The following is a 13,136-nucleotide window of genomic DNA, read 5'->3' on the forward strand; positions in this document are numbered from 1 at the left end:
ATTGACTAAAGTGATTCAAATTAGAAAAGGATAGATTTCTGAGGTTCAGATAAGCTACCATAGGATAATATGAGAAGAATGGCTAGGTTGAGAGTTACAGCAGAAACTCTAGCCATTTCCTGTGAAATCGTTTGTAAGCTCTCCCTCCATCATTCCACAAGGTTAAATACAGATTGTATCAGGTGCTTTGATCCAAGCTGACACAATGATACCTGTTCTCGCTGGTAGAAATAAAATATGACCTCCTTGTGATTTTCAAGTGGAGTTTTTGGCTTATATAGAGCAACCTCTTGAACAATTTTTAAAAGATATAAGGGCAACTACTGTGCATGTATAATTGGTGCCTTTGGTGGAAAGTAGAGCAGACTCACAACAACTCCAAAAGCTCCAGCCTTGAAGTATGATCACCATGCACATGATAAATAAAATATTGGCCTCTAGAAAGACAGATTATAAGAATAAGTACAGTGCATTCTTTTTTTTTTTTTTTACAATTATTATTGGAAGTTGGATTTACCCCCAGGAGACTGTAATATTGCAAATTACAGACAAAACGTATATAACAAAGATAGCTTTTTATCTTCTTAAAACTTTGCTTAGCAGGAAAAAGCAAGCCAAGTGGCTCGTCCATGCTATAGTGACTTCTATGGAGCCACCACACTTAAATGCTGCCACAAAGCTTTGGTAACATTGAAGAGGTCCCTTTCTGCATGGCACTTGTTTGGCTCTCGCACAAGTCAGAAACATCCAATTCGTTGAAGATAGTCTGCTTCGTATACAGCTGCTAAAAGTATGTTCATTTAAAATTCAAGGAATGCTTTATTCTAGACTTTTTGTTTTTACATTTCTGAGTTTCACATCTCATGTCATGATACAGATAAGAGAACAGGGGCAGGAAAATCAGCCTGAGAAATGGAAATATAGAAGTTCCTTTACTTCCTTTCAGCTTACATTGAGGTCTAAAACATAACTTTTTTTTTTCCACTCCTGAATTCAAGACTACTCTAACAAAATATATGGTCAGCCTAAGAGAAAATTCAGTGCCCAGCATAAGCAAACAATTAGAAATACCTTTGTAGGGAGTTAGAAAGAGAAAGTGGGGAAGAATAAAAAATACCTCCCCTCCAAGTAGCAAGATTTCTTTTACCTGAATTGATATGCATTTTGAGCACTTTCAGTTTAACTGTGTTCAAGGGGCAATTTTATGGTAATGGCATAAGTATGGTTTAGGGAGAACATTTCTTAATACGGTAATCTAGGGGAAATATATGCCTAAGGGACACATTCTCTGTAGAAAGATTTCCTGGCCCATATGCTGTGACTACATAGAAAACTCATTGGTAATGGAAAGCTATGGCTATGAGAGGAAATTAATGTGGACCAGATGGTAGTTAGGTAGGAAAATGTTTTACATAAATGTGAGAAATCAGTCTCTTCTTCCTATCAATGAAATGTTAGTCTAATACCCACCACATCTCAATTTTCTATATGTAAATCTAGAGAAACCATGCATCTGATTTACTCGAAAGAAAAAACTGAGCAGCATGAGGTTTGTAATCTTTTAAACTTATGCTTGAGGATAGGAAACACGTGCCAGTGGTGAATTAAACAGTCAGAGAAAGCAATACCTGACTCTCAAAAATTTTAGAACCACCCTGTAAAAGCACCATTAAGCAGCAGTCCTCAGTTTGAATTCAAAGATGTGTTATTACCTCTCCAAGCTTAAAAAAAAGTTACAAGGAAACCACTTATATTCCTTCTCCTAGTCTGATTTTTAAGGTTGTATTATTTTTGTGCATTCCCTAAAAGACTTTGCAACCAAAATAATGCTACGAAAATAGGCAAACATTTGTGGATGTGATATCTTATGTCAACAGATTTGGAATCTATATTTTTGTCTTGTCAGTCCAATCAGAAAGGTCACATTTTAATCAATGGAGCTTATACTTTATCATTCTCATAAAATACAAATAAAGAGGTATATTTTGAAAGTTAACTTTAATGCATCATATTGTTTCTCTATATCTACAAGTCATTGTAATTCCAGAGGTTAGATACCCTTCATACTACTCTAATCCATTAACAAGGTTTGTAGACAATTAGACACAAAACAGAGACACTAAATCAATACAAGAGAGGAAGAGAGAAGGAAAATAATCAGGGCCCAATTCACTAAAAGGGATTCTTGCATATGTAACTGGTGTGACACAGAGCTTTTGACAAGCAGAAACTCTGCATCGTTTATTGAAATGATCCCTTTTCCTGGGTTGGACAGTTCTGGTTTTGTAGTTGGCTCTATGAGCCTACACTCAGCCACAGAGTGCAGGACATGCAGAGGACACAGCTAGAAACAGTGTGCATGCACTTTTTACTTTGGAGTTGGCTTCCTTGTCTATATCCATACTCACACAAATAGCAATTTGTTTCTTCTTTTGGTGCTACAAATACAGTGCCCAGTACAGTGCCTAGGACACAGTAGTCACTCAACAAGTATTTGCTGAATGAATTAGTGAAATCTATTCTGGGTTTATTAACTCCAAAATTAACATCCCTTGCAATGGTTTATTTTAAAAAGTTGCCAATATTTTTGTAAGTACTGTCTGAACCAGCTCTCATTTTGATGGTCAATTAGTCATCTAACTGCTTCATACTGAACAACTTTAGCCTCAAATGGATAGGATCATTAGCTGAAAGAAAAATTCCAACTCTTCTTTAGTTGCCTCAAGACCTGAAAATGAATGAGCATCATCCCTTAAAGTGTTAACACGGAAGCATCAATAAGTACCTTTCCTTTCGTAAAGGAAATAAGAGAGAACATAGCTTAGGCAGTGATTTTTGTTCATAAGAGTATCTCATAGTTTAATTATTCTATCTGTTTAAGAAATTACCTGGAAGTTAAATTGGTCTTGGTATGATTGATGAATGCTGGGGAGGTTGCTGGTTCAATTCGTTTCAAGATCTTAATTTCTCAAAATCTGATGAAGACTATTCAATTATAGGAAATGATCGCAAAGTATCATATTGGAAAAAAGCAGATGCTAAGTGCGGTTTTTTCCTCAAGGCAGTCTCAACTAGGTGACATTTGCCTTCTGAGCAATTTTTCTTCTAGTCTTTGGTGTTCAATATTCTGGTTTCAATCATGGATGAGGAAACATTAAAGGTGGATGAATTCTGTGGGCTCATCTACTCCACACTGCCTTACTTCACAAGGGGGCCAGTCAGGAGAAACCAAGCACCGTTTTCCATACCTACACAGCTCCAATGTATAAGCCAGTCTTTAAGATATTCAAAAAGGCTTTTTATGTATGCTAATTTGACACAGGGAGTGAGAGTTTACAAAGAGCTATTAAACACATTTGTAGCCATCAGGAACTATTTCTTTGGATCATAAATCTGCATTGCTTTCTTTTCCTTCCCCTTTGTTTCTTTTCTTTTCCCTTTTTTAAAATTTATTTTTCTCCCTCCCTTATTTACCTACTTCTGTACTTAAAGACTGTCCTGGATCTGTTGGTTGATTACATATCTTAAACACACAAACTATAAAATGGCTGTGTATACATGAAACTCACAGCTTCCATTATAATGCAGAGGCTTAAATTTGCCATCACACAGATGTTTTTCATATCATACTTTAAAAAAACACATGGATAGTTTACCCTAATAAATATTTGGGGGTACCTTGAGAAATGTAAATGGAACAGCTCCATTTCAACTTCTTATATAAAGAGTTCAGAATATTCTGTTTATGGGCTTAGTAGCTTTGTTTAACATAGTGATTGTGTATTTCAGACCAAGAACAATGAGATAAATCCTGTTTGCACATCATTTCCACTGCGTCACTCTTCTTTGTCTACATTCTGAAGAAATCGCACTGAAAACCTGTCTAAATATTCATACTCTTTTTGAGCTTAAATTTCAGTGGCCAATTTCATACTATATTGGAAAGTTTTGTCTAATAAGAGCCGGACCTGTGTATCCTGTATAGATTTTTGCCAGCAGAGGGTATTGTCCTGAGTGCCAGCATTTTGGGGGATGTTGAACTGTATCAGCTGAAGAGCTATAGTCTATCAGTTATTAGCACTATTCCTTTGTCTTGGACATACTTATGTTCGAAAGCAATTTCTTCTCCCTCAAGAACTCATTAAATGTATTCACCAAATTCCCTAAGGTTGGCATATTGCGTGTTATCTGGATTAAAAATTTAGGACTCAGTCTCCCACATCAATTGTCTCACATAAGCAGAGTAATTTTTGAAGGACGGTGAAATTAATAAATAATTTTAGTGAATTGGGGCCCTAAAGTAACAAAGAAGCTGGTCCGTGATGTTTAGGAATGAAAACTATAAACTACTGCTGGATGAATGACTTCACGAATTAAAAAAAAAAAAAAAAAATCTGTAAACTGACCATACACTGTGTTGTAAGACATTTCATTATCTGGTAGAGGAGTTGAAATGTCTATAAAAAAATGATGAGGATAAAAAATTAATTAAAAAGTAACTTAAGATTTGAACATACTCAAGAGGATTAATGAAATAGACATTCTCAGATAGGTTTCCACCAGTATGAAATTATGAGAGTAATATCTTCCTTACCATTCAGAGCCACAAAGGAATCTGAAAGACAAAAGGGAGGAGAAGGTTACTTAATGTTTTACGTTCTGCTTAGTGCGACTTACGTAAGTGGGAATGAGCTAACACAGAACTATGCCAGCGTATGGTCCCCGATACTAAGTAAGTGCTTTTTAATTTCTGCGTGTAATGTAAGATGCTTTATACTCAGTCCGATTTCACACCTCCATATCTCTTCCACCAAATGAATTTCCTCCAAGTCAATGCCTTTGCCAAGAGGCAGAGAAAATGCAAGAGTTGGCAGACAAAATGGTAACTGCAATTATAGGCAACTTTGAGAGTTTAAACCCTTCTTTATACAGAGGGACATGCATATGCATAAGTGACACCTGGACCACACTTACAAAGAAAACACTTATTCTTTACATTCTCTTTTTACTTCATCCTCACAACCATGCTGTGAGAAACTGTCCAGTGTTACAGTGTTCTGAAATCATCAGGGGTTTTAGTTTGGAAGTTAAAACAAAAAACAAACCCTTACACATATTAGGCAACATATCTGGGTGTGTGCTGTGTGTTGGGGTCAGATCTCTGGTTCACTCAGCCTCTAACACTGACTCTTTGTGATTTCCTCATTTCCCTTTAAAATCCTGTTAATTTTGTACAAGTTATAATGATTGCACCAGTTAGAGAACTCCTCCCTGAATACCTATGTGGCGACAGGTCTGTCTAATAGAGGTAGTTCATGCTTCAGCAGGAACACGGGGAGAGGAGAAGCCATGAGCAAAGGCAGGCAGGCAGAGGGGCAGCCTTACCTCCTGCCCCGAGCAAGCACCCTTGGCAAGTGCCTCAGAAAGAGTGGGGTTAAAGGTCAAGGGCACACTACAAAGCACGAAGGCAGATCCAGGGGCTTGACCACTAAGATTACTCTGGAAATAAAGAGTAAATCACAGGGTTGGGACCTGAGAGCCTCCCCTATGCTACATAAAGAGGCTTCCTTAGGTTCTTCTGCCTGAGAACACAGACAAGGGTGTGAGCCTACTGGTACAGTGGACATTTTATAGACACAGTAACAACCATCTTTACATGTTTCACGTATTTTCTGATTTGATCCAAATCTACACCCCTATTTTTCTACAGACACCACTATCGCAAATAATATAAATATGATGAAAATGGCTCATTAACATCAGCTAACTAAGCTGTTAATAAAGCGTGCGCACATGCACACACACATACACACACACACATCTTAAAACCTGTTTCCTTGCAAATAAAGCTATAATGCACCAAGATGATTAAGGTCCACTGATCAAACATCAAACTATTTCCCTGATACGGATGAACACACACACGTAACCTACATCTTTTGGTGATGACACTTCTCCTATGCTTATTTATTAACTCATCAATTTTGTGTGTAAGACATAATAAGAATTTTTGCCAATATATAATATTTGTAAATGAAAAATATGTATATGACAAAGATTTGGAGATAAGGCTGCCTTTAGCCCTCTTTATTTGATTATAACTAATCTCTAAAAAAGATAAGGTAGAAAGTTGAATGACACTTTAGAGTCTGAAATTTCAGTCTAAATTTCAGATTTAGAGTTATATCCATGATTTTCATTATAGAATCAAATATCAGGATAATATAGCTTCATTCCCTTAGAAGCTATTATTTGGTGCCATTTTGAATACAAGCTTCTTGAAATTCAGCATATATAACATTCGAAACAGCACAAACTAAACATATTTTCCAAGAGTACGGTATTATTCTTTAAATTAGCATTAATAAAGCATTTTCAGGAGAATATTGATATTAATCGGGTCACATGACAACTGGGCAGAAATTTGAGCCAGATCCTTTACATAAAGTTCTAACTAAAATGTTACCATTTAATAACAAACTCTGAGATTTACATAGTAGGCCAATTCCTTTAAAAAGATTATTTTGAATTGCCTTGTACTTGTGGGTTATTTCTGAAATTTTTTTCCTATCACATATGGTAATAGACACAAATCTAATTTAAAAACATAATTGCTTTTGTTAGTTGATATGTTCAAGAATAAAACAGGCCCACTCAATTAAAAAGCTAGAGTACAATGATCAATCTTATTATTATTTGGCTGAAAATGACAGTATAAAAGCACGTTTTTAAAAACAGCAAAACTGTCATTTTGTAATGGAAATGCTGATTTAACTTACTGCTTTGCTACAATTAATATTCTCTAGAGTGAATTTTTTCCCCTGCATTAGAATTAATGAAATAGGTGCCAGCATTTATAGTGACAACATCGACAACACTGGCTTTAGAACGCGCTGCTTTCTTTCTTTGATATTTAGAAGACGATTTCTGTCATTTATGCATGCTTTAGTGTCAGCTGCACTCAGTTCCACATGTGAGCTGATGTTTCTAGGCCATTCACTGAAAGCATCTTTGCCCAAAGATAAAAATGGATAAAAGACTGTACTTACTGTGACAGTCCCCCAGACCATCTGTATTGCCACGCTCTATGTCCTGCTCAAAAGTCAGTCTTTTAAAAAAGGAAGGGAAAGAGAGACAGAAACGAATACAATAACGTGAGTCTTCAGAAATGAGTCTTAAGTTTCACTAAAGACAGTAACACATTTTGATAAATTGAGTGGCAGGTACAAAAAATACATAACAGCTTTAAAATTTATCTCTGAAGTTTATAGAAATGAGTCTTAGGTGACTCTCCGAAGAGAAGCCATGGTTTAAGCAGTGAATTCAGATATTATTCAGGGAGATAATTAGCTTGCAGATTATTTATATCCTTCTTTACTCTAATTCTCTGAGCATTTCTTAAACATTGAAGAAGTTTAGATGTTAAAATACACTCCTCATAGAAACAATACGGAAGTCTATAAATTAAAAAGAAAAATCTTTTTTCCTCTATTCTCTTTTTCACTCCTACCCTTGCCTTCCTAGGCAATGTTTTTTGCCTAGACATTTATCTAGCCAAAAACTTGGGGACTATAAAGTGTTCAAAGGTCCAAGTGAGGGGACAGGAGCCGGTGGTGCATTTTGTGGAGACCACTTGGTTATTTGTTCACCCCCAGCCCTGCCCCAGTCCTTGGGAGTATTACTCTCATTCTCTTTGACATGCTCATGTTTCTTCCAAGTCTACTAGGTCACCATTGGGCTGTACAAGCAACATGACATTAACAAAACCAATTTTAATAAAAGCTATTTTGATTTTTAAAATAAGCACACCAGAGTCACCTTCCTTTGGGGGCACTTTGTACATATTCCCATAATATAATTGAGACTCTTATTTTGCAACAGCTTTCAGAGTTTATTTATGAGCCATATAGAGGAAAACTATTTTGAAAGTCACAGCTTGATCTAATAATCCACCATGTTTGGTTTCTAATCTTTTTTGCCACATTAAAAATCAAATCCCTCAAAAGATGAAGATTTCTAGTGGTAATGACAGCGAATATTCATCATGCCCTGGAGCCCACTCTCCAAAGGGAACGCCCCATGTTTTAACCAATGCCAGCATCATTGAAATATGAATGCAAACCTTAAGGAAACTATTTTGGGGTTCTTACATTGACTTAACAATAATTTTTTAAAAATCAGTCTTACAGACTTCGGTCACATGTTGAACATAGAAAGGACATAGGTCATCTCATAGCTCCCCTCACCGCGCTTTGTGATCCTTTCTCCTCCACCTTGAGGGTTCCCATGCAAAGGTACAAAGCTCTAAAATTATAGCATGTCAATAATGCTACTTGCAAAGCTGTTCTAATAATATTCAGAGACTCGACCTTTTGCATTAGTCAAATTTCCAAGTCAGATTTTATAGTTATCATCAGCTCTGTTTACGAGAATACTTGTCCTCAAATTATGCAGGTGGTGGTCATCGGATATGCCCTTGATCTGTTTGTTTAGCTATTCTGAAATAGGAAAGGAGGCTCAGAGTGATTTAAAGATGGTTCTGTTCCCCCTTTGGATCTGAGGAGGTTGAAGAAATGGCTGTGTTGAAGAAAGATCTCTGCTGTCTAACCTCCTACACTGCTTGCCACAACCCATCAAAGATAAACATTGAATACTTTTGCAAATTTATTTTGGATTTCACATCCACTGAAGTGAAAGCATAAAAAGAAACCTCTTAGCTAATGCCATTTAAGCACTTAAAGCCAGGGTAACCATTTTAAACACCAAAATCATAGGCATGGTGGACTGGCCTCATCTAGCTGATCTGTTGGAGAACTGCCAAGAATTGATTGACGGCCTGACGAGTAATAGGGTCAACTGTTCTTCAGCGCAGGGAAAGGTTTATTGGATGTATACACCATGCTTGCAGTACAATTACATTGCTTAACAAATGTTCTGCAATTTCTTCTCAGCCCCGCACAGTCAATTACAAGAGCCAGTTTTGCTATGGCTGGACAAACCACTCACTAATCTAATTGGTATCCTATTGCTCCTTTTCTCTGCTTTTCTCCCACCATGATGATCAAGGCAGGCACCTTCTTGTCTCTCTCTCCAGGGAATACATCGAAGCCCACTGTGTTTCCATTGTGTGTTTTTAATCAGTCCGAGGATGATTAATCAATTGGAAATCTGCCACATGTGATGTGGTGAGGCTCTATGAAATGGGAAAGGGAAGGAGAAAGGCTGACAGTCCCGTTGCTGGAGTTTGCACAGAAAGCTGTGTGGTGGTGTGTGTGAGCAGAGCAAATCTTACATCTAGAATACACCTTGGCTGGAAGCCACTTTACCTTCTCCCACACCTCAGGCCACTTACCTGCTGTTGGGTGATAAATGGGTGCAGGCACCACCTTCCTTTATCCATCCACAATACGGGTCTCTGGAGGCAATACAGGTTCTGCAGGAAGAGGATGACCATGAGCTACCTAGGACTGTTTCCTAGCCACCATGGACTTTCTAATTGTCAATGAGGCAAAATACATACTTTTTACACTTCCCATGTCGTTCACACCGGCCAAGGGGAACCTTTATCACACAGGTAGAGAATGCAACATACAGAGAGCTGCTTGCTCTGTCCAGCTGCATGCCCATGATCCTTTTGTCTTCGACTCCATCATAGCTGCATCTAATTTCATCAGGCAAGATAATATCATTAATAGACTCTTCTCTTTTTCTCGGCCCCACCCTCACATCCCACTTCCCAGCCCACAAGGCAATCTCTTAATCTGATCTAACTGGCGGTGAAACAGACAAACCCTTATGCTCATGCACACACGTAAACACACACATATATATAATCTATATAAACACACACACATATATTTATCTATATAAACACACACACACTGGCAAGGAGAAAATAATGCTTTTTAGGTGTTAAAAAATTTTTACAAACAGCACAAAAAAGTCATCTAAAAATGCATAAAAACCTAAGTCGGTCCTGATTTTCTCTGAATGAAAGGAGCCATAATAGCATAACAAATAATTACTAAGAAAGAACCAAATATTCTACTTACTTTTCAGAGTTGTAAACACTCATCTCCTCCAGGAAAAGGCTGTCATTTAGAAAACCACTATTTCCTATCCTGGCCAAAAACTTCAAGATGATTCCCTTCTCTGATCCCAGAAAAACCACAGTGTGATTCTGATATGGCCCAGCAGCCGTGTCCACTGCAATTTTGGTAAGGCGGTATCTAAAATGACAGGACCACATTTTTTATCTCTTTGTTGGTCTATCATTAAAGTGTTCCCTGTTCCACTTCAAACAGCTGTGACATAGCTTTCTAGTAATAACCTCAAGAAAAATATATGCATATAAATAATGTTCTCAAGTGGTTCTGGCCCTTTATTTCCATTTGCAGAGCATTAGTGTGACTCCAAAGGGGAGGAAGGAGGGGTGAGTGTGTGAGTGTGAGTGTGTGTGTGTGTGTGTGTGTGTGTGTGTGTGTGTGGTTTGCAGGCCAAGTACTACAATATATAGCCAGAACCACCTGAAACCACTTAGCAATAATCCCTTCTATGAACAACAAGGAAAGACTAATGTCTCCTATGACGAGGGTAAGAAGTAATAAGAAATTCATTTAACCTTTAATTTAACATTGAAAAGCAATGACTGCCATTTCTCCATACTCTTCCTCTGAGATACAAGGCCTTCATCAACAAAATGTTTGATTGGAAAGCTTTCTGAAGGATGAGGTAGGGTGCTAATGGCACTACTAAAAACTGTAAGGACCTGCAAGCCAAACAATATCCATTTAAAGCTAAAGGTGAAAGGCATACCTGGGATAAGTCCTACCAGCAATTTGCTTTCTCTGAAATCCCTTGGACATTTGACATTCCATGGGGACCTAGTTGTCCTAAGCACCATAGCTGGAACCAGAAAACATAGACCCTCCTCCAAGTTATATACCATGGTTTCCATTTTATTTGCCAGAGCTATTACAGTGCTTTAATATGTTTTAATAAAGTCATAGTATAAAAATAGTGGTAAAGTTCATTAACATTTTGTTTGATGGCTACCACAGTGGGATGGTACTTGGGAAAGCCTGTTGAACTGCTTGGAAATAAGCTCTGAATAAATACAAGGAAGAGTTTTTTAATACTACCACAGATCTCTAACTGGCTGTCCCTTCGCTGTTGGCCACCAGTTCAGAAAAAGAATATTAAACTATGAATCCTTCACACTGGCGAATGTGGTGTCTGTACTCTGTGTGACAGCGAACAATCCATGAGCCATGCTCAGGTGGAATCTGCTGCAAGTTTTGTAATCATTTCCAACCAATCAGGTATCCACATCCATTCACTGGTTCTCCTTCACTGCTCCTCTATTTTTGCACAGATTGGATCAATGGGCTAATACAGAAGGAAAGGTATTTCCTTCCTCTAATTGCTGGCATGTGTCCAACTAGCCTGAAAATATTGGAACTCTTCTCCCTGGGAATGTGTGTATGGGGGTTTAGTGGTATCCAACCAATCAGCCAGCATTTCACAGCTGAATGAATGCCCAGGATAGCAGAAGATGTTTGTGGCATTTCAAAGCATGATCCACTGATTGGTTCTCTGATATGAGATGAAGTCAGGAAATCCAACAGGACACGGTTTGCTTGACACCCACCTGACCATTGTTCTCAGGAACCATGGCCTGTTGAAGATGGAGGGCACTGCCTCATCCATGAGCGGGTGAGTCTTGATGAAGTTCAGGGTATCATCAGGGAACTCATTGGAGGTTGCATATCTTTCTAAGGAGGATGAGCCAGCACAGCAACCTGGCCTAAAATGAAACAAAGGGTGAGGAAGGAGGGAGCTTATTTTGTGCCTTATGGCAAATTCTTTGAATGAACTGCTTCTCTAAGCATCTGGAATGGAGGAGAATGTACTGCAGCCTGAGAGGAGGAAGCTGAACAATGCAGAATGCCACCAAGCACAATATGCTGAGATTTCCTCTGAGCCGCCTCCTCATTTCAGAGGAGCCTCAGCCAGCACAGTTCAGCCTCAGCTGGGGGCAGGCTGGCTTCCTCCCAGAAGCACAAACAAACCTCAGTAAACAGTGATGGAGCCTGAAACAAGTGAGTGAGTGTGGTTTGCACATATCTCGGGGATACTTATCCAAAAAGGCTGCTAGAGATTCCTCATGCATTTACTCTACAGAGAGAGAGAATTAAGTTGACGTTTTCGCAAGTGTAGAGAGCAAAGACTCTCCAAAACTCACCAGGGTATTTGCCAGCAAGACTCCATGTAATCATGTTTCATTACCTGGGGCTCGCTCAGAGAACATTTCGGTTTTGTTTCTTATTATTGTTTTTATTTTTGTTTGATTTTGGCAGGTATGAAAAGCCAATTATATCAGATTCTTTCCTGAAAGGTCATTTTCTTGTCATTGAATGATGACCATAAAAATTTGCTTCTACAAGGAATTCTATGGTTTCAGGAGTCAAGGGTCATCCCAGCAGAGTCAGACTAGGGAAACACTGAAGCCCATCTTGTCCAGACACCTGGTTTGCCTGGGTGGTGCAAGAGAGGAGAATGGACCCTCACGATACCAGCATGAACCACTCCTATGTTCACACTGTCTCAAGGCACTAACCAAGCCAGCCCCATGAGAGCATCCTGACTGCTGCAAGAGGGACGAGGCAGGCATGTGGAAGGATGTTTAAACTCACTGCCATTAGTAGGAAATCACTTAAAGTATGTGTGCTGGAATTGGTTGAGTGACACCATCTTTACATACCAAGAAGAGAGTATTACATAAGAACTTTCTGAAATCTGATCCCTCAGGCTTAACTCCCCTTCCTGCTTATCTAGAAGGTAGTTAACAATCCCAGGCAATGATTTAAGACTGTCTGTCTGAGTTTGCTGGGGTGTGCTTTTCACACCTAGTCTGCTCTCCATAAGAAACAGAGTATCAACATGCCAGATAATTCAGGTAATGAAGATGGATGAACCACTGAGTTTCTCCTCTGGGTATAAGTGGTTCATATTATCTCAGTTAGTTCATGTAAGTGTACTTGGCTAGGTATGTTGTGGGGAGGACTGGAGGTTGCGGAAGAGAGTTGAAAAACAAAAAAATTAGTAAGACACTGGGCTTCCTTCCAGAGGAACAC

The 13,136-nt window shown here is 38.5% G+C and overlaps 1 protein-coding gene across 2 annotated transcripts in view; it reads right to left on the bottom strand.

Annotated features, from left to right (window-relative positions):
* The window catches only part of SEMA6A (semaphorin 6A), a 130,590-nt gene that overhangs the window by 24,948 nt on the left and 92,506 nt on the right, over positions 1-13,136 (bottom strand). For both annotated transcript variants that reach the window (XM_054488503.2, XM_054488502.2), the window contains exons 12-17: positions 11,651-11,806; positions 10,053-10,229; positions 9,521-9,661; positions 9,353-9,433; positions 7,050-7,108; positions 4,595-4,615 (exon numbers count right to left, since the gene is read on the bottom strand). In XM_054488503.2, the coding sequence (XP_054344478.1) occupies positions 4,595-4,615; positions 7,050-7,108; positions 9,353-9,433; positions 9,521-9,661; positions 10,053-10,229; positions 11,651-11,806 (635 nt within the window). The remainder of the gene's footprint in view (positions 1-4,594; positions 4,616-7,049; positions 7,109-9,352; positions 9,434-9,520; positions 9,662-10,052; positions 10,230-11,650; positions 11,807-13,136) is intronic.

This window comes from Pongo pygmaeus, chromosome 4 (assembly GCF_028885625.2).
Source record: "Pongo pygmaeus isolate AG05252 chromosome 4, NHGRI_mPonPyg2-v2.0_pri, whole genome shotgun sequence".
Taxonomy (NCBI): Eukaryota; Metazoa; Chordata; class Mammalia; order Primates; family Hominidae; genus Pongo; species Pongo pygmaeus.